Source organism: Pleurodeles waltl, chromosome 4_2 (genome assembly GCF_031143425.1).
Source record: "Pleurodeles waltl isolate 20211129_DDA chromosome 4_2, aPleWal1.hap1.20221129, whole genome shotgun sequence".
NCBI classification, from domain to species: Eukaryota; Metazoa; Chordata; class Amphibia; order Caudata; family Salamandridae; genus Pleurodeles; species Pleurodeles waltl.
In genome coordinates, this window is record NC_090443.1 from 928324787 (window position 1) to 928344327 (window position 19541).

At 42.8% G+C, this 19541-nt stretch overlaps 1 protein-coding gene across 1 annotated transcript in view; it reads left to right on the forward strand.

Annotated features, from left to right (window-relative positions):
* The window catches only part of LOC138293478 (cytochrome P450 4B1-like), a 159628-nt gene that overhangs the window by 34455 nt on the left and 105632 nt on the right, over positions 1-19541 (forward strand). The window contains exons 3-4 of the mRNA XM_069232717.1: positions 307-351; positions 3074-3201. Of these exons, the coding sequence (XP_069088818.1) occupies positions 307-351; positions 3074-3201 (173 nt within the window). The remainder of the gene's footprint in view (positions 1-306; positions 352-3073; positions 3202-19541) is intronic.

A 19541-nucleotide genomic window follows, 5' to 3' on the forward strand; every position in this document is an offset into this window, starting at 1 on the left:
CCTCCAGCCTCCACACCTACGGTGAGTTGAGTGCCCTGCCTTATAGAAATCATGTTAGTAAGTTTGTTCCGCCATGTTTATGTTTTCTTTTTTAAAATGTGAGTTTAATTTGGTGATGTACTTTTTGCCTTTATTAAGTAGTCACTAGCAAGCAATTACCCTAAATATATAAATAATAGTTTAAATAGTTTTAACAAAAGACAAGCAACAGCACACTTGTTTTGACAACCTAATTTTTTATTTTGGACCGTGATTTATTGAAGAGCATTTTCTCACACTAATTGTTATTTATTTTGAACTCCCCAGATCCCAAGGGTACACTAGGATACTCTTTCGTAGTTCCATGGATTGGTATGTACGGAAATTATTTTTAACCTTTCCTAAATATTATGCCGCCAAAGTTGCTGTCCGAAAGAAATTATGCATTATTTGAGTAGTACCAAGGTGTATATTTTGCAATATGTTGAAGAATGTGAAATAGTAAATCTAGAAATGTTTTGGGGCTATCAGCTGTATATTGAGGCATGATTTCCAAGTTGTGATGTTTACAGTCAATCTAATCTTTAATAAGGTTGTTACTTTTGTTTATATAAAAGCTTCCCTCCGTCTACACTGCATTTAAGTTCACTTGCAGAACGATCACATAATGCACTCAAATGTCGTGGGTTATAATTCGTACCCCAGAATTTTGTAGGAAGATATATTTAAATGTTATATTGCTGTGAAAGCAGAGAACGGTACCAAGGGGCCGGATACTTTTGGGAAGAGACCACATTTTATATGGGCCTTCCATTACTTGGCATGCTACAAAGATCTCTAGCTCTATCAAGACACCTCTGCTCCTTTACCTTACAATCCATTTTTAAACAATGCTATTGGTCCTGAAGTCCTCCTACACACATTCCCTTCCTCTCTCTTCTGAAGTATTACAATAATGGCTTTCGTGTTACCCTCTTCACCTCCTTCTCACCTTCCTTTGCATTGTCTCATTTGATGCTGCACCCTCTCACCAGTGTGTGGTGAAACCAGACTGTGACTCAAAACACAAACAATGGTTCCCTAGAATTTAGTTTCTAACCCAATGTCTCTAATAAAGCCAAAGCATGCCGTGGTTTGGAAATGTAATCGAAACATTTGGGGTACGAGCAAGAATCAATGTGCATCACATGAACGTTGGAGGTGGGGAAAGAGAGGGAGTCGGTCATCGTGCTGCTTTCCAGCATTCAAATGTGTTGTTGGTGAGAAGGGAGTAGGTATGATTGCCATTTCACTGTTGTGACATAACCCCAGTGAAAAACAAGTAATAGATTGTGCTGTTGATGCTAAATGCCTCCTCAGAAAGCCATGTATAAGAGGTCTTTTTCTTATTCATGTTACCACTTGTGTGCATTTACCTTTCGCACAAAACTCTATGGTACCTTCTGTAAACAAATTAAGATTAAGGCCACCACTCCTACTTTTATAAAGGGAATATATTGTGAGTCCTTTAATCCATTGTATAAGGACACAAACAGGGAGTGCCGATTGTGAAAAAGCATGTTGACCTGATTTTAGCAGTGCTAATGTTTCATTATATGCACCACTATCTTACGAATGTACGTCCATTTACACTACTCACTTAAATTTATGAGTACCTCTTTTTTTGTTTTTATTAAACATCACATATGCTCCGCAGTATGTTCACTTACATCCAAATTTAAACGTCTTTAAACACATCTATTTTTCATTGTTGAATTTAGCCTTACATCCATCTTGCAATTATTCAATTTTATTGTTTCATTTTGGGATCATATGAAAATCCATTCAATTAGTTCGAAATCTGCACTTGCCATGCATGCCCAAGCAGCACGCAATTTGCAGGCTTTGTCGCTTTTTCACATCATTCAGATGATCAGTGTGCAAGACTTCAAACATTCAAAACCAACCACTGATTGAACATTTTGATATAGTGTTTAGTTCTGGTTACTTAGCCACAAACTGTCAGTCCCAGGCAGCTACTGTCGTGGGTTCTCGATCAGCATCTGCACAAGTCAATTAATCAGTCAAGGATTTGTAAAGCACGGCTAATCAACCATAGGGTCTCAAGGCTCTGAATGTAGGCATGCTGCTCAGTCGAAGAGCCAGGTCTTGCCCTGTGGGAAGGTGCCAGTGGTATAACTCTCCCCTTTCAGCCAGCAGAAAACCCTTCCACTAACCCCACCTGCCAATGCGCTTCCATTTGTTCAGCCAAAGTAAATCATCGACACACTCTTAATGGCAGATTCTGCGTCTCAGCTTTTCTCCTCCCTCAAGAGAGAGGGAAGTGTACAGTAACAGTCATGGCTGTGTGACCGAGCGAACATTCATCCCTGAACAGGTGGAAAAAAACGTATCTGAGTTTCTGTAGAAAGTCCAATATGAGTTTAGTCAGAAGAGATAAGCAACTGCATAATTGGGTATACAGCTTGTAAAATATTTGTTGTATGAAGTCAAAATAAAAAGATGTTCATGTTTTCCTTTCATCAGAATTTCCATTATAAATTGTAACTGTTGGCCTGTTCAAAGAAAATAAATGTATGAATGTATATTTGTATTTATGTGGTATAGGATTAGCAAAAGCCTAGATAAAAAGCAGTGGACTGCTGTACAGCTCAAAGGCAAGGATACTCTCAATGAGTGATTGAAGGGAAGCTGAGAGAGAATAAACCAGAGAAAAATATCAGAAATGAAAGATCCAAGCAAAGCATAGCATTTGGTTAGGGTAGAGGAGCAGTGATGCTGGTGCAATTATAAATGATATGTAACATTACTATTTGTTACTGATTAGTGTAGCGCCCAGTACATAGTAATTAAAGTATAATGTTAAAAAAAGACAATAACTAAATGTATTATCATTGTTTCTTAAAGGGGTACCAAACTTCTTTATTTACACATTGTTGTATTTCCAGGAAAGGTAGCTCATTAGAAAAGTGTAAGTTTAGAAATTTAAATAGGCATTGATTTGCAGTGGTTTGATGGATAAATAAAACGCTTTGAACGTGTTTATCTGCTGATAAGCTTGTCCTTAACATAGATTATTACTCTTCTCCTGTAGGAAAAGGATTGTTGGTGTTATCTGGGCCAAAGTGGTTCCAGCATCGTCGACTGTTGACACCAGGATTTCACTACGATGTTTTAAAACCCTATGTGAAATTGATTTCAAAATCAACCAAAATTATGTTGGTATGGATTGATATTGCTTTTCTAACCAATGTTATTTTTTTTAATATAATTATTTCAAATGTCTCTTTGTGTGTTCTGATCTCTGAAAACACACCCCTCAGTGCCTTGAGACCCTATGGGTGAGTAGTGTGCTCTAAAAATATATGATTGATTGATTAGTTCATAGTCACAGGAACAGGCAGGGGCTGATGGTCTGCTCTAAGAGCTCCATGTTTTTATGGGATTCCACTGTGTGAAAATATCACTCGATGCTCAGTATTCATTCTTTAGGAATATTACCCACAGCCCTCTGACTGTGGGTGTGTGTGTGTGTGTGTATGCGCGTATGCACGCGCCCATTCAAGTGTGTGTGTTTGTCTGTGTGTGTGTCTACTATTCACTAAAAAAACAAAGATTTAAATTATAGTTCGGTGAAAATGTCTGGTACAACATAACATTTTAAACAAAAATAATACTAACGTTCACCAGTTATAGTTAACTAAAGGAACTATATCTTGTGCCCTCGCCATGCACAGTTTTGTCATAAATTATGTTATCAATGCTATCATTGTACATATCATGAGTGATGTAATGTATGAGGGTATAAGTCATGCCTAGTGAGGGCGAGAGTTATAGTTACCTCTTGGCACAAGCTGTAGTTACTACAGTTAGGAATAACTGGTGAATTTCTGTATTTTTAAACATTATGTTGTATCCAACATTTTCTCCCAATATAACCTCACTTGAGGCCAGATGTGTCAAAGGGTTTTATCCATTCTGTGTCTATGGGGAAATGTGTTGATACATAAGGGCCTTTATCCTTTGTTCTTTTTCTGTGACTTTCTGAGTTTTTTTTTTTAACATGAAGTAAAATCTTATTAACATACCTAACAATAACATATTTTTGTTCTTTTCAGTTAATTTTTAGTTTTTTTTAAACATAAAGTAGTTTTTTGTCTCCATATCTTACTATACCAATCCTGCGCCACTCACGACCTTCAGCTGAAGGGCACGCCTTTTTTTTTTTTTTACGCCACCGTGGATCTGCAGTTCCTCTGTAGAATCACAAAAGGTCCATGCAGGGCGCCACAGCAGTTCTGCGGATCTGCAGTTCTGCAAAATAATGTTTTTTTAATTTACACCTCAGAAGGGATGCTTCAGAGACCCCCACTACAAAAAGGTCAGGATGCAAATATCCTTCCCCCTTAGGCTTTTTTTAAATATTATTTTTAGACACCAGGACCTAGGGTCGGATTACAAGACTAGTGGTCTTAAGATCGCCAGCCTCGAAGTGACGGTCTGGACCGCGATCAGCCAGCACCGCGCTGCATTAAGCGCAGCCCTGCTGAGGACGACCTTGTTATCCGCCAGCCTTTTCATGGTGGTTTTACCACCATGAAAAAGCTGGTGGAGAACAGCTGTGGGAGATCACAGGGGTGCACCTGCACTGCCCATGCACTTGGCATGGGCAGTACATAGTTCCCCCTGCCCAGCACCATCGCAGTCATCCCTGTTTGCTGTGCAGACAGTGAACATTGCGGAGGTGCTGGTACACCCTGCAGCTGCAGCATTTCCGCTGCCTCAATTACGAGCTGGAGACAATGCTGCCGCCTGTTTCCCGCTAGGCTGATGGGCGGAAACCGAGGTTTCCACCCATCAGCCTAGTGAAACTCCTAATAGGTCCAGCGGGGTGGTCGCCACTACGGCAGCAGCAACCCTGTCTGGAGTTTGGTGTACGGGCTATCCCGTCCCCCAAACTCTTAGTTAGGCCCCTAGTCCTCGAGCCCTAACATGGTGGCCAAATCATTTTCTTCAGGTTGCAGCCATCCAGTCAGGTCACATGGTGTAATCTTGCATTATAATATTAATATTAATTTCTCAAAACTACTGAATGGATTTACACCAAATCAAAAGAACCACGCTTTTTGGGTTAAGATCTAGCTTTCTGCTAAATTTGAGTAATTCCTTTCAGCTGTTTTTCTCTGAATCGCTGTTCAATTTTCCTGTGGAAAATTGCCAGGGGTAAATGCACTTTTGCCCCACCCCTAACCCCCACTTTTCGCAATCCAAACTTTCTAGCAAGGAGCTGAGGTGGATGATATTTTTATGGCATGTTTAACCCCTTCGCTGCCAGGCCTTTTCCCCCTCCTGTGCCAGCCCTTTTTTTGGCTATTTGGGGCAGTTTGCGCTTAGGCCCTCATAACTTTTTGTCCACATAAGCTAGCCAAGCCAAATTTGCGTCCTTTTTTTCCAACATCCTAGGGATTCTAGAGGTACCCAGACTTTGTGGGTTCCCCTGAAGGAGGCCAAGAAATTAGCCAAAATACAGTGAATTATTTTATTTATTTTTTTAAATGGGAAAAAGTGGCTGCAGAAGAAGGCTTGTGGTTTTTTCCCTGAAAATGGCATCAACAAAGGGTTTGCGGTGCTAAAATCACCAGCTTCCCAGCTTTCAGGAACAGGCAGACTTGAATCAGAAAACCCAATTTTTCAAAACAAATTTGGCATTTTACTGGGACATACCCCATTTAAAAAAAAAATTGTGCTTTCAGCCTCCTTCCAGTCAGTGACAGAAATGGGCGTAAAACCAATGCTGGATCCCAGAAACCTAAAAATTTCTGAAAAGTAGACAAAATTCTGAATTCAACAAGGGTTCATTTGTGTAGATCCTACAAGGGTTTCCTACAGAAAATAACAACTGAAAAAGAAAAATATTGAAATCGAGGTGAAAAAAACAGCAATATTTCTCTACGTTTTACTCTGTAACTTTTTCCTGCAATGACAGATTTTCGAAAGCAATATACCGTTACGTCTGCTGGACTCCTCTAGTTGCGGGGATATATAGGGCTTGTAGGTTCATCAAGAACCCAAGGTACGCAGATCCAATAAATGAGCTGCACCCTGCAGTGCGTTTTCATTCTATACCGGGTATACAGCAATTCATTTGCTGAAATATAAAGAGTCAAAAATAGCTATCAAGAAAGCCTTTGTATTTCCAAAATGGGCACAAGATAAGGTGTTGAGGAGCAGTGGTTATTTGCACATCTCTGAATTCCGGGGTGACCATACTAGCATGTGAATTACAGGGCATTTCTCAAATAGATGTCTTTTTTACACACACTCTTATATTTGGAAGGAAAAAATGTAGAGAAAGACAAGGGGCAATAACACTTGTTTTGCTAATCTATGTTCCCCCAAGTCTCCCGATAAAAATGATACCTCACTTGTGTGGGTAGGCCTAGCGCCCGCGACAGGAAACACCCCAAAACGCAATGTGAACACATCACATTTTTTAAAAGAAAACAGAGGTGTTTTTTGCAAAGTGCCTACCTGTAGATTTTGGCCTCTAGCTCAGCCGGCACCTAGGGAAACCTACCAAACCTGTGCATTTTTTAAAACTAGAGACCTAGGGGAATCCAAGATGGGGTGACTTGTGGGGCTCTGACCAGGTTCTGTTACCCAGAATCTTTGCAAACCTCAAAATTTGGCTAAAAAAACACATTTTCCTCACATTTTGGTGACAGAAAGTTCTGGAATCAGTGAGGAGCCACAATTTTCCTTCCACCCAGCGTTCCCCCAAGTCTCCCGATAAAAATGATACCTCACTTGTGTGGGTAGGCCTAGCACCCGCGACAGGAAATGCCCCAAAACGCAACGTGGACACATCACATTTTTTGAAAGAAAACAGAGGTGTTTTTTGCAAAGTGCCTACCTGTAGATTTTGGCCTCTAGCTCAGCCGGCACCTAGGGAAACCTACCAAACCTATGCATTTTTGAAAACTAGAGACCTAGGGGAATCCAAGATGGGGTGACTTGTGGGGCTCTGACCAGGTTTTGTTACCCAGAATCCTTTGCAAACCTCAAAATTTGGCTAAAAAAACACATTTTCCTTACATTTTGGTGACAGAAAGTTCTGGAATCAGAGAGGAGCCACACATTTCCTTCCACCCAGTGTTCCCCCAAGTCTCCCGGTTAAAAATGATACCTCACTTTTGTGGGTAGGCCTAGCGCCCGCGACAGGAAATGCCCCAAAACGCAACGTGGACACATCACATTCTTTGAAAGAAAACAGAGGTGTTTTTTGCAAAGTGCCTACCTGTAGATTTTGGACTCTAGCTCAGCCGGCACCTAGGGAAACCTACCAAACCTGTGCGTTTTTGAAAACTAGAGACCTAGGGGAATCCAAGATGGGGTGACTTGTGGGGCTCTGACCAGGTTCTGTTACCCAGAATCCTTTGCAAACCTCAAAATTTGGCTAAAAAAACACGTTTTCCACTCATTTCGGTGACAGAAAGTTGTCGAATCTGAGAGGAGCCACAATTTTCCTTCCATCCAGCGTTCCCCCAAGTCTCCCGATAAAAATGGTACCTCACTTGTGTGGGTAGGCCTAGCGCCCACGAAAGGAAATGGCCCAAAACACAACGTGGACACATCACATTTTTTCATAGAAAACAGTGCCTATCTGTGGATTTTGGCCTGTAGCTCAGCCAGCACCTGGGGAAACCTAGCAAACCAAGCATTTTTGAAAACTATAAACCCTGGGGAATCCAAGATGGGGTGACTTGCCGGGCTCTGGCCAGGTTCTGTTACCCAGAATCCTCTGCAAACCTCAAAATTTGGCCAAAAAAACACTTTTTCCTCTCATTTCGGTGACAGAAAGTTCTGGAATCTGAGAGGAGCCACAAATTTCCTTCCACCCAGCGTTCCCCTAAGTCTCTCGATAAAAATGGTACCTCACTTCTGTGGGTAGGCCTAGCGCCCACGAAAGGAAATGGCCCAATACACAACGTGGACACAACACATTTTTTCACAGAAAACAGGTGTTTTTTGCAAAGTGCCTACCTGTGGGGGGCAGAAATGGCCTAAAATAAATTTGACCCCCCACCCCCCCAAAACCCTCCCCGTCCGGGAGCGACCCTTGCCTACGGGGTCACTCCCCCTGCGTGACATTGGCGCCAAAAAACAAATCCCCGGTGCCTAGTGGTTTCTGCCCCCTTGGGGCAGATTGACCTAAAATCGGCCAGTCTGCCCCCAAGGGGGGCAGAAATGGTCTAAATACAATTTGCCCCCCCAGGGGAGCGACCCTTGCCTAATGGGTCGCTCCCCATCTCTAAAAAAACAAACAAACAAAAAGAAAAACACAAAAAAATAATTGCCCTGGCGCCTAGAGGTTTCTGACCCCCCTGGGGGCAGATCGGCCTAATAATGGGCCGATCGAAATGGGCTAAAATTAATTTGCCCCCTCCCCTCACCCCCGGGAGCGACACTTGCCTACGGGGTCGCTCCCCCTGCGTGACATTGGGACCAAAAATAAAATCCCCGGCGCCTAGTGGGGCAGATTGGCCTAAATATAATTTGCCCCCTAGGGGAGCGACCCTTGCCTAAGGGGTCGCTCACACCCTAAAAAAAAAAAAAAAAAAAAGATTTTTTTTTTTTTTATCCCTGGTGCCCTTGGAGGTTTCTGCCCCCCCGCCCGGGGGCAGATCGGCCTAATAATAGGCTGATCTGCCCCCAGGGGGGGGCAGAAAAGGCCTTCCTAAAAAATGCCCCCTTTGGGAGCGACCCTTGCCCAAGGGGTCGCTCCCTTATGTCCATTTCAATAAAAAAAAAACATCCCTGGTGTCTAGTGGGTGTTTCAAAAGCCGGATTGCAAGCAATCCGGCTTTTGAAACGCTTGGAGAGACTTCAAAGGGAAGGAAATACATTTCCTTCCCTTTGAAGCCTCTCCGGGCTTCCCCCACGTGATTCAGCATTTCTCTTTCAGTCGCGCGGGAAGCTGAGCTTTCAGCGCGATGGGGGAGACCCTGTGACAAATCAGCGCGCACTGACGTCACGGGGGTGGGGGGGGTCTGGGGTGGAACGGGAAGGGCTTCCCCTTCCATCCCCGCCTTGGGGGGGTGGGTGGGGTGCAAAAGGGGGGAGCGCTAGCGCTCCCCCAGTTCCTGTGCCTTGGAGGAGGTGACCTCGTCCAAGGCACACTGGAACTGTAGCCTTGGACGAGGTCACCTCGTCCAAGGCACAGAAGCGGTTAATGAAGACTGCGCAAAACTTAAAAAATCAATTTCCTATGGAAACGTGGTCCTAACTATAACTGCCCAGTGGATATCGGTACTGAATAATCTGGGTAATATATATAAATACAAATTCCTTGTCAGTGATGTCATTTGTGATGTCATCAGTGACCTCACTAACCATGTCATGAGTCATGTAATACGTGAGGTCATAAGCAGTGCATTGCATAAGTTATAGTTAGGTCTGGTAATTATAACTACTAAATTTATGTGGTTTTATATTCTCTTTCCTAACTATAACGTCACTGCAACCTTTGGTTTTTCAATGAATATCTATGTTTTTTTTAGGTTTCGCATGCACAACGCTTTCACTCTGCTTGGGATATATTTTGTATTTCACATAAATCATAAAAGGAGCTTGCATCCCAACCCCTTGCTTTCGTTGCTTATCATTTGTCCTGTTCCTGTGCTTGCCAATTATTTTCCCTCTGTTTCTGTTGGCTGTGGCACTATTTTCTGCATTTACCAATGCTTGTGCCTTGTGAGTTTTCTGTTATCAGCATCCCGAGGCCCATGTGTTCATGTTGGTTTTGGCATTCACAAGCACCCAAGAGCAACACGCACTCACTAGTCCCCTGCGGGGCCAAAGCAGGCACCCACTCTAGTGCTCCCTTTTGTTGCGGAGGCTGGTGCTTGTTTCATTTACTTGGCTTTTATTACTCCATGAAAAACTTTCAGACATCACCTATCTCCAATTAGCCAGGCATCGGAAGTGGCCAGAAATCCTCTTGTCGGCACTGGCTCCCGATCTTCATCTAAAAAGAGAGTGGCGTCATTGTGCGTTTAGTTTCACATGTTTCTTATTCGGGGGGGTCATCCCCGGGCCCCCATCACTCTGATAGTGGTTCATAATGTACATTAGAGCCCCTACTCTCCCGCACATCGGAGTGGCACTAAGTACATTTTGTTTGCGAGTCTCCACTTATGTTTATTTACATGAGCCCCAATACAGCGTGCCCCAGAAGCTCCGGTTGCACTTCTGACTTTTGTTTCCTTTTGAGGGTGGTACTTAGAGAAATGTTTTAACCATCAACTTTATGGTGTGTATCGTAAATCGTGAAGAACGCTGCTGGAGTTCAATAGTGGGTGTGCCGCTTCGGGTCAGTTGGTGAGGAGCCCCTCACTGGCACAGAAGGCAGCATGGGCTCTGCTCCCAGTGTTTGATCTGCAAATGGGACGACTTTCACACCCCGTTTAGTGTTTAAATGGCAATCCGTCTTTTCCTCACGATGTGCACGTCTGTCGGGGTTTCTTAAAGGGGAGGGGGTGAAATGCTTAGTGGAGAACGAGACATTGCACCCTCTTCCCACAACGCACCAAGCTTCTCACCCTTAAAACACCCGCCACTGTCAGTGAGTTTACCACATGCACCCCACACATCCTAATTACCATCACCATACCCTCACATTCGGCATGTTTAACCATATGCCCCACTGTTATCACATTCACCTTTCACCCTGCTTAGCGTTTTTGCGACATACAACTCTTTAACTAAAACTATCGCACACAAAACGTTCACCCTATTTATTAAATCAATGTCCCATATCCTCCATATCAAACCACAGAATATAAACCTAAGCCCAGACCCAGATACTCATTGCACTCAGTACACAGGCCACACTCATCAGACACCCCGGGATTGTAAAAGTTTAACCCTGACAGATTTCCTCAAACACACCACCGCCATCCCTAAACCTAAACCCCGCCAGACCGCCTATTCCGGCAATGATACACAACAGTCTCTAATTTGTTGAAAATACTTTTGGCCACAGTTTATTGAGGGATTGTTTACAGCATGTCCGCCCTTCTTTTGTGAGGGCCATAAATCATTCATACGTGTTGTTGTTAAGGGCAATAAAATTGTTTAGCTTTGATACATTTGTGTCATAATTGCTTTTCTTTTAACAACTTTCTCATTGACGATAATTATCTTATTACATGCCGCTTGCTCTTTGCTTTCAATCAATCTCCCGTGTTGTTCTTCTGCCGTTCTTCCTTTTTTAAATAGGAGGGTACTCGCTTTCCCTTTAGGCTTAGCTCGCTACGTTGCTTTAGTCCTTGTGTCCTGCTCTCCAGTGGACCCGGGCTGCGAGTGCCGTGTTTCCGAGTACCTCCCCTGACTGCCTTACCCTGCTGTGAGGCATCCCAAGGTAAGTAGCCTTGCCACCCCGCTGCGCTGGGTGTGGCCTTTGTAGTTCTTTTATCCTTTTTTCTTGTTTCCTTTCGCCCGTCAACCCAGCCTGCGACGCTCTGGGTGCCTGGCGTTCCAGTTGGTGTGGGTGGGTGGGTGTCTTCTCCTCTTGGCTGCCCAGTCACCTGTGTTGGCCTATGTGCTGGGCAGCCCCCTTTTAAGCATCCCTGACGCTACCTTTGGGGTGCAACCCCCCCCCCCAGTTGGGTTTAAAAATATGCAGCCCCCCCCTATTGGCCGCTTGCTTTGTTGTTGCCCCCTCTCACTTCCGCTTCCGCCAAACGTTGCCCCTACGATGGGGCCGGAAGGAGGGGGGGGGTGTTTTGTCGACTGGGGGCACTTCTGCCCCCCCATGGACCTTTTGATTTTTGCGCGCCCAACTTTGGCGCGGTTTTCTGCTCGAGGCCGCGGTGGGGTTTCCGCTCCGGCCCCGAATATGCCCACAGGCACTCACACAAGCACCACACCAATGTGCTTGCACTTGCCTTTGTCTACTTACCACACTTCTGTTTTTTGCTTCCTTTCCATTCCAGCTCTGTTTACTGAAATGCTTTCTCCCACAAGGTTATACTACCAACCTTTTAGCATTTCTTTTTTCCATTGAACGGTGAAAAGGCAACATCACATCAAAAAGGAGGAAAGTAACACCAAAGGATGTTTTAGATATTTTTAAAACAAAAGCCCGAGGGTAATGTTAATGTGAAATACCCTCTATTTCGCTTATGTACTTAATATACTGAACGCTACTAAAAATGACACATATTGCCCTCCCAGAAGTGCAGCGGATGAAATTCACATATTAATTTGTTACAAATATGCAGATGCACGTAATCTTCAGGCCACAAGTCAGCGTTTAATTTTTTAGGGCTTTTGTATTCTTTAGATTGTCGCAAATACATATAATGACCGTTTGCTGTTTTAGAGCAAAGTCTTTCTCTCCAGCACATTGAAAACACAATAAGCTCCCTGTCCGCTATTTGCGAAGACGCAGAAACCGCACCATGTTTCTCTCCGTTCCGCTTCAAGGGTTTTTTTTTCCCCTAGAAGAGATCGGGTTAAAATGTCCAGCCATTACAATGTAGCTTTAATTTATCAATTTCTTACCAGTGTGCAATGCAGAAAACTTCCAGAAGGAGTCCTCACTACTACAATTTCTAGTTTGTTTGAAAGACAACGAGGGCGTTGTGCCATCAGTAGTGACTGTCCACCTAAACTTCCCCTGAACATGTGGTTGTAATTGTTTGGAACGGTCAGCAGATCAGGTCAGTTCTGTTCCATGGAAGGGAGCCGTGTTGGGTTTCTTCTGGTCGTGCATCAGCATAGATGAAAGACAACTCCACATGCCAGAAGAGGTAATTTATCCACATTACTTTGATTCCAACCTATATTTTGGGTAGTTAGTATTGTTAGATATTCTCCAGCGGTCCCTTTACCCTTTTGTAAATCTTTTGCAGTCAGTGCTTTACAACAATACATAAACAATACATAAAATTGCAGTGTCACTTTAATGTATTATAAGCTACGCTCTTCTACAACCAAAGCTTAAATTAAGCACTATGGCATACAATGAAAGTTTTAAAAAAATAAATAAAAAAAAAATTGCCTAAGAAATCGATTAGTTATATCAGTGTTTTTAGACATGTCACACAGCAGCACTAGGTGTGGTGCAGCATGTCTTAAAGTTTTCTTTTTTTTAAAAAACTAGTGCTGCTGTGTGACATGGCTAAAAACATTGACAAAAGCAAATTCGTAGTGGCAAAACCTATTGGCTTAGCCAATGCTTGTTTAATTCTATTTCCTACCTATAACATCCCTGTCACCTTTGGTTTTTCCAGTGAATTTCTATGTTTTTTTGTTTTTTTTAAACGCAGTGATGAGTTGGTCACAGGGGGTGCCTGTGGCCAGGCCCAATGGCCAACCCCCCACATAATGTAGGAACCCTATGCAATAATGTAAAAACAAGCAATAGCACATAGAAAACATGGTACAAGGGCAGGAGAAAGGTGGGGAAAGTAGAAGAACTCAAGGAAAGGGGACAGAAAAAAGAGGGAAAAAGCAAAGAGAAACCAGGGAAAATTAAGGAGAAGGCACAGAAAACAGGTGAAAAAGCAACTAGAGAGCAGTGAAAAGTAGGGAAACCGAGAAGAGAGGACACAAAAAAAGGAGTTAAAAACAAGAAGAAAGGAGTGAAAACAAGGTAAATGCAAGGAGAGGACACACAAGCTACAAAGGAGTAAGGGAGCACAAAGCAGGAAAAATGAAGGAAAAGAACGGTGAGGGGACACAGGAAAATGGCCATATAAGTAAGAGACATGGCTGCCAAGTTCTCAGATTGTCTATGTGTGACCTTTCCATGGTTTCTGTGAACTTATAAGTGACACCCAACTGTCAAATGTGTGACACCTAGAGTGACACTTTCTGTCGCATAAAACCAAGTAATGAAGTGCATAGGTGCAGAAAAAAATCAGAAAATACACCACTTTGATGGATGAAAAGATCTAAAAATATAATGAAATTGATGCAAAGCCCTGGAAATATAAGATTAACATTTGCTTTATTACACTTAATCCATGCATGCTTTGCAGTAGTCTTTTGTTTTACAGTGTGTAGTACAATGTTAAAACAATTTGCATATTCATTATGCTTTCATGTGACATTTCTCTACACTTAGGACAAGGAAAGATTTGATCTCTTCCCTCCCACGAACTCACAATCATGTAGGACAGTGGTTCCCAACCTGTGGTCCGGGGGCCCCTATGGGTCTGTGAAGCCTCCACAGGGGTCTGCGACTGCTTAGAAAATTAAATAATATTAACAGATTTGGTCCCCAGCTTTCAGTAATGACTAAGTAGGGGGTCCCCGGATTCCAATAATGATTCAGTGTGGGTCCCCAGGTTCCAGTAATGATAAAGTGGGGGTCCACAGATGTCAAAAGGTTGGGAACCACTGATGTAGGAGAAGCAAATGATGAAGAGGTTTACATTTTTCTGTAATTTTATAAAGCACAAATTTGATCAGAAGCTTTTGGAGTGCTTTGCAGGAGCACCAATTACATTACACAAGGACACATTCATGTTGTGTACACAGAGTCAGGTCACCTTCTCAGAGGGCTCCTCTGCAATTGCCCACTTTGCCCATGCTTTCAGACGTCGCTCCTGACTGCTTCTGGGGGCTCTGGGAGTGACATGTTGGGAGTGACATGACGCTAACTATAGATGCGAAAGCAAATTACACTCTTTGCCTCATCACCCTGCTACAGGCCTGTCCTCATGTAGCGATTAAGCAATCTGCCGCCCTTATGTGTAGAGGCCTGGACTGAAACCTAAAAGCACAACACAATGGATTGGCAGACAGAGAAGGTGCAAGCTAGACAGTGAACTTCAGAGGGGCTTTAACGTTAGCTTAGCTTTGCTTGTGAATAATTATATTTACCACCTGGTACAGTAGAGAGGCTGGAGAAAGCAGAGTCTGGGCTTGGCTGAAGTGCATGGCCTGCCAGAGGCAGAAAAGTGAACAACAGTTGTTGCTGTCTGCCCAATTGTGATAATAGCTACTGCCGTATCTCAAACCAACAGGCACATTCAGTATGAAGGGTGCATGCTCGCAGTTTAAATGCACAGCTCCGTCTTGTCAAGCACCTCACACAGGTGGTCAAGGCACTAGTATTAAAACACCTAAGCATTGAATTTTAGTGTAGAAGTGCGGACACCATACTAAAATGCATTAGTTTAACTCTTGTTGCGTGGTACTTGGCAGGGCTGAATAAGAAATATTTAATATTGAGTATATTCTTTGAAAATCTTTTTAGGAGTCGCGGATTTATCGCAACCCCTCCCGTCACATATTTCCAGTTCTGCGGTGGGGTCGCGGAGCCAGCTTAATTTTTACAGTAGCTTAAAACATATATAGAGACTTGGGGCCTCATTACGAGGTTGGTGGGCCGACTGCCGGCCTGCCAGCCCTGTGGGGAGGAGACCACAGCAGAGCAGGCAGTGTCCCCCCCCCCCACCCCACTGCCTGATTACGATGTTCCCACTGGACTGACCAGTGGACGGAAACCTCCATATTGGGAGGTTCCCACCAGTCAGCCCAGTGGAAATAGTGAGATGGCATTTTCCTCGGCTCCTCATGGAGCCAAGGCCAGTGCTGTCGCACAAAGGGGGCCCTAGCACCCTCGGAATGCGCACTGTCTGCTGTAGCACACAGTGCACATTCAGAGGGTTCTGGGCAGGGGGCACCTCCTTTGGTCGTGGACTGTGCAAGGGCCCTCCTGTGGCTCCCAGCACTGCCTTTCCCGCAGCCTTTTCATGGCAGGGCCCCCCAGGTGTGTGGCGGTCTGACCACCAAAGTCGTAATGAGGGACTTAGTAAATATTATTTAAGGTTAGCAGTTTTCTACAATAGTATTCAATCTTAGAAAACCTTATTTAAAAAGAGGATGAAAGCTTGCTTTAATACTTTTTTGGGATTCACAAGGAAGTTATTATGTCATCGAGAATTCCATGTGACCCAGAAACAAATTAATTCTAGTGGTTGAGACAGTTTTTAATCACTTTAATAGGAAGTTCCCTCCTTTTTTGATGCTTTGGGTGTGGTTGCTATTTTTCGCACTTTGGCAGTGAGACCTTCAGGTTTTTTGGTGTTTCACTTTGTTTTTCTGTTCCTGTGAAGAATCACATCATCTCCTGATATCCCTACAGGTGCTTCTGTATCTGAACATCCTCCCCAGCAAGATACCAGCTCCTCTTCTGAAGAAGATCTCTTTCCGAAAAAGAAAAGAATAGTGTGGATTTTGTCCACACCTTCTGAGTAAAAGAAAGTGAATCCACAGAAAGTAACATGCATGCTGTGCAATAAGACACTTTTGCGTGGTGCTAACAAGAAGTACCTCTAGCTGTACTTTCAGCATGCGGAAACACTTGTAAACCATCCACCCAGACATCTGGCACTAACAGAGAGAGAGCGTGATGCCAGTGAGAAACCATCAGCTGTTGTAGGAGAAGTGCTTCCTGGTGCTTCAGCGCCTTCAGAACCAACCTCTCCTGAAGCAAGACAAGTACCTCAGTTTCCCATGTTAGGCCTATTTTGTATGCTGTGCAACAAAGTGCTTAGTATGGAGGAACAGTCAATATCTGCCATTTACAAGCTTTGTGACAAGCACAAGTGTTAATTTGTTTTCAACTGATTGTTCCACTTAATGCACTATTTTTGTGCTTTTTGTTCTAAGCAGTGTTTTCCAGTTTATTTTGAAAAACAACAAAATGAACAAAATTGTGAGAAAAAACAAAGCCAAAAACACTCCCTCCCCCACCCTTCCGATTGGAACCACCTATTCTGGTTAAAAAAGAGAATCTATATGTTTTACCTGTGCTTGTTAAAATGTGTATATGTTTTTTTTGTTTGTGTGAGAGTTAATTTACTATTATCTAAGTATATAAATTGTACTCCTGTTGTTGTGTGTGCACTTGTGTATGTGTGAGTGTGTGTTTGGGTGCGTCAGTGTATGCATCAGTGTGTGCCTGGGTGACTCAGTGTATGCATCAGAGTGTGCCTGTGTGTGTCAATGTATGCATGATTGTGTGTCTCAGTGAGTTAGTGTACGTATGAATGTGTGCCTGGGTTTGTCATTGTATGCATCAGTGTTTGCCTGGGTGCATCATTGTGTGTTTGGGTGTGTTAGTGTATGTGCCAGTGTGTCTGGGTGTGTCAGTGTATGCGTCAGTGTGTGTTTGGGTGTCAGGCATCGAAAAATCATAAAAAGTTTATAAGCCCTGCAGGTCGAGTAACTTGAATAATCTTCTTGAACTAACTGTAATGTACCTGACCCGGAAACGGGTCTCAAATTGTGTGATCCTAGGCAAATATTGTATTTCACAGTCACCCTTTTCTTCATTCTAACATATGAGTGCACCTTCAAATATGTGAGTTTAGCATTTCTGCTGTAAAAAACAGTCTCTTTTGTTTGATTAAATACACTGAACGTTTGCTTCATGTATAATAAATCTAGCCCACATATAGGGTACACATGATCCATACATGACTTGCCTCTTAGTTTACTAATAGCTATATCTTCAGGGCAGGAGTGTTTCTCAGTTTATGTTTAAACACTCCCTTTTGATAAATATATTACTAAAGCATGATGTGGTAGCGCACTGTCATTTACAGGCAGTACATTTCCAAGAAAGGTCCAAAAACCTTCCCACTGACTTGCAGCTTTACTGATAAAACTATATAGTGTATTAACAATAATCTGTGAAAAAGGGGTTCCAGAAAACATTTATCATTTACACATCACCAAGTAAAGTTTTCTGCCTTTTTCATCACACAGAAGTAGAAAAAATGGTCTTTCACAGCTACTGAAATATATTTTAAAATGTTTGTAAAGTTGACTTAGTTATATAAATGTTGTGTGTTAGGAAAAACCTGATACCAAAAGCCTTTCATTTCACATGGGTCAGACAGTTCAACTTACAAATTCCTGGAACTCTGCAGTCACAAGGAAAAGTATTTGCATTGCAAGAAGCCTGACTTTTGACCTCTGTCTCTGAACACAGATCAAATTTGGCAAGAATAAGATCTAAAGGCATCTTAACTGCTAATTCAATTTCTGACTGAACAGAACACCTGTTCTTTGTCCACTTGCCAGAGGGTGGAGTGGAATCTAAAAAGAGTGGAATCTAAAAATAGCTGGACCATATAAAATAAAACTCATAGGGAGCTGAGAGTGAGCCCTGGGTGTGTCAGTGCATGCGTCAGTGTGTGCCTGTGTGTGATAGTGAAGGTATTCCTGTGTGCCTCGGTATGTTAGTGTATGTATTAGTGTGTGCCTTGGTGTGTTGGTGCATGTATCAGTGTGTGCCTGGGTGTCTGTGTATGCATCAGTGTATGCTTGGGTGTGTGAGTGTATGCATGAATGTACTTGGGTCTGTTAATGTATGTATGAATGTGCGCATGGGTGTTTCAGAGTATAAATCAGTGTGTGGCTGGTTGTGTTAGTGTATGTGCCAGTGTGCGTCTGGGTGTGTTAGTGTATGTATGAATGGGTGCCAGGGTGTGTCAGTGTATGCATCAGTGTGTGCCTGGGTGTATCAGTGTATGCTTCAGTGTGTGCCTGGTTGTGCTAGTGTTTGGGTCAGTGTGTGTCTTGGTGTGTCAGTGTACGCCTGGATGTGTCAGTGTATGCATCAGTACCAAACCAAGAGTTTGAATCTTGTTGAGTGAATTTTCTACCTCCAATTCGAGTTCACAGTAAAAGTGGACACTCGTACTCTGCACTAGTACACTCAAACTATCCTTAAATGAGTACTTGTCTTAATGAGGAACTAGATTATATCAGCACCTCACTACATATTGGAGTGACTGTATGAGTTCTCAACTGGCTCTGTACCGCTCAGTACATAACTGCTCTGTGTGTGTGTGTGTATAAATGAATAACTTACTCTTTCAATGTCTCACTGCGTATGTAAATGGGCCTATTCTTTTGTAAATACGTATGTGAGTTAGAGTTTTGATGGCAGACTGCATAGATACCTGGACATACTGGTATGGAATCCCATATCTAACTCACTTAAACGCAGAAGGACATTTTTTACCTCTTAATCAGAAAGCACCCTACTCTATAGCTACCTACAGCCTACCCAAGTGCGATTCTCCTACAGAAAAGCTAAAAGAGGAGTCTAAGGCTTGTTAACCACCTTTTCTAATGTGAAGTAAATGATTAAATTCTTTCTTTGGTAATTATTCTTATTTTCTTTATTTTAATCACAAACCTATTTATATTCTTTTTATTCTTGTATCAATATACTGCTCATTTTCATTCTTATATACACTCATTCCTTTACTAGCAAATTTTAAATTAAACACTTTACTACATGAAAACTATAATGGCGGTGCACCACCAGGTTAGTAATTAAGAAAGTCCAATTCTCCTATGGTAAATTTCCTTCCAATTCCTAAGAATTTTTTCACAAAGATCTTGTTACAGCATTATAATGACAGCCAACGCGTTTCGCCCTTCAAAATAGGGCTTCTTCAGGGCATTATGGCATGTATTCTGTGATACCAAAACAAACATAAAACCAAGAGGCAGCAACAGCCCCC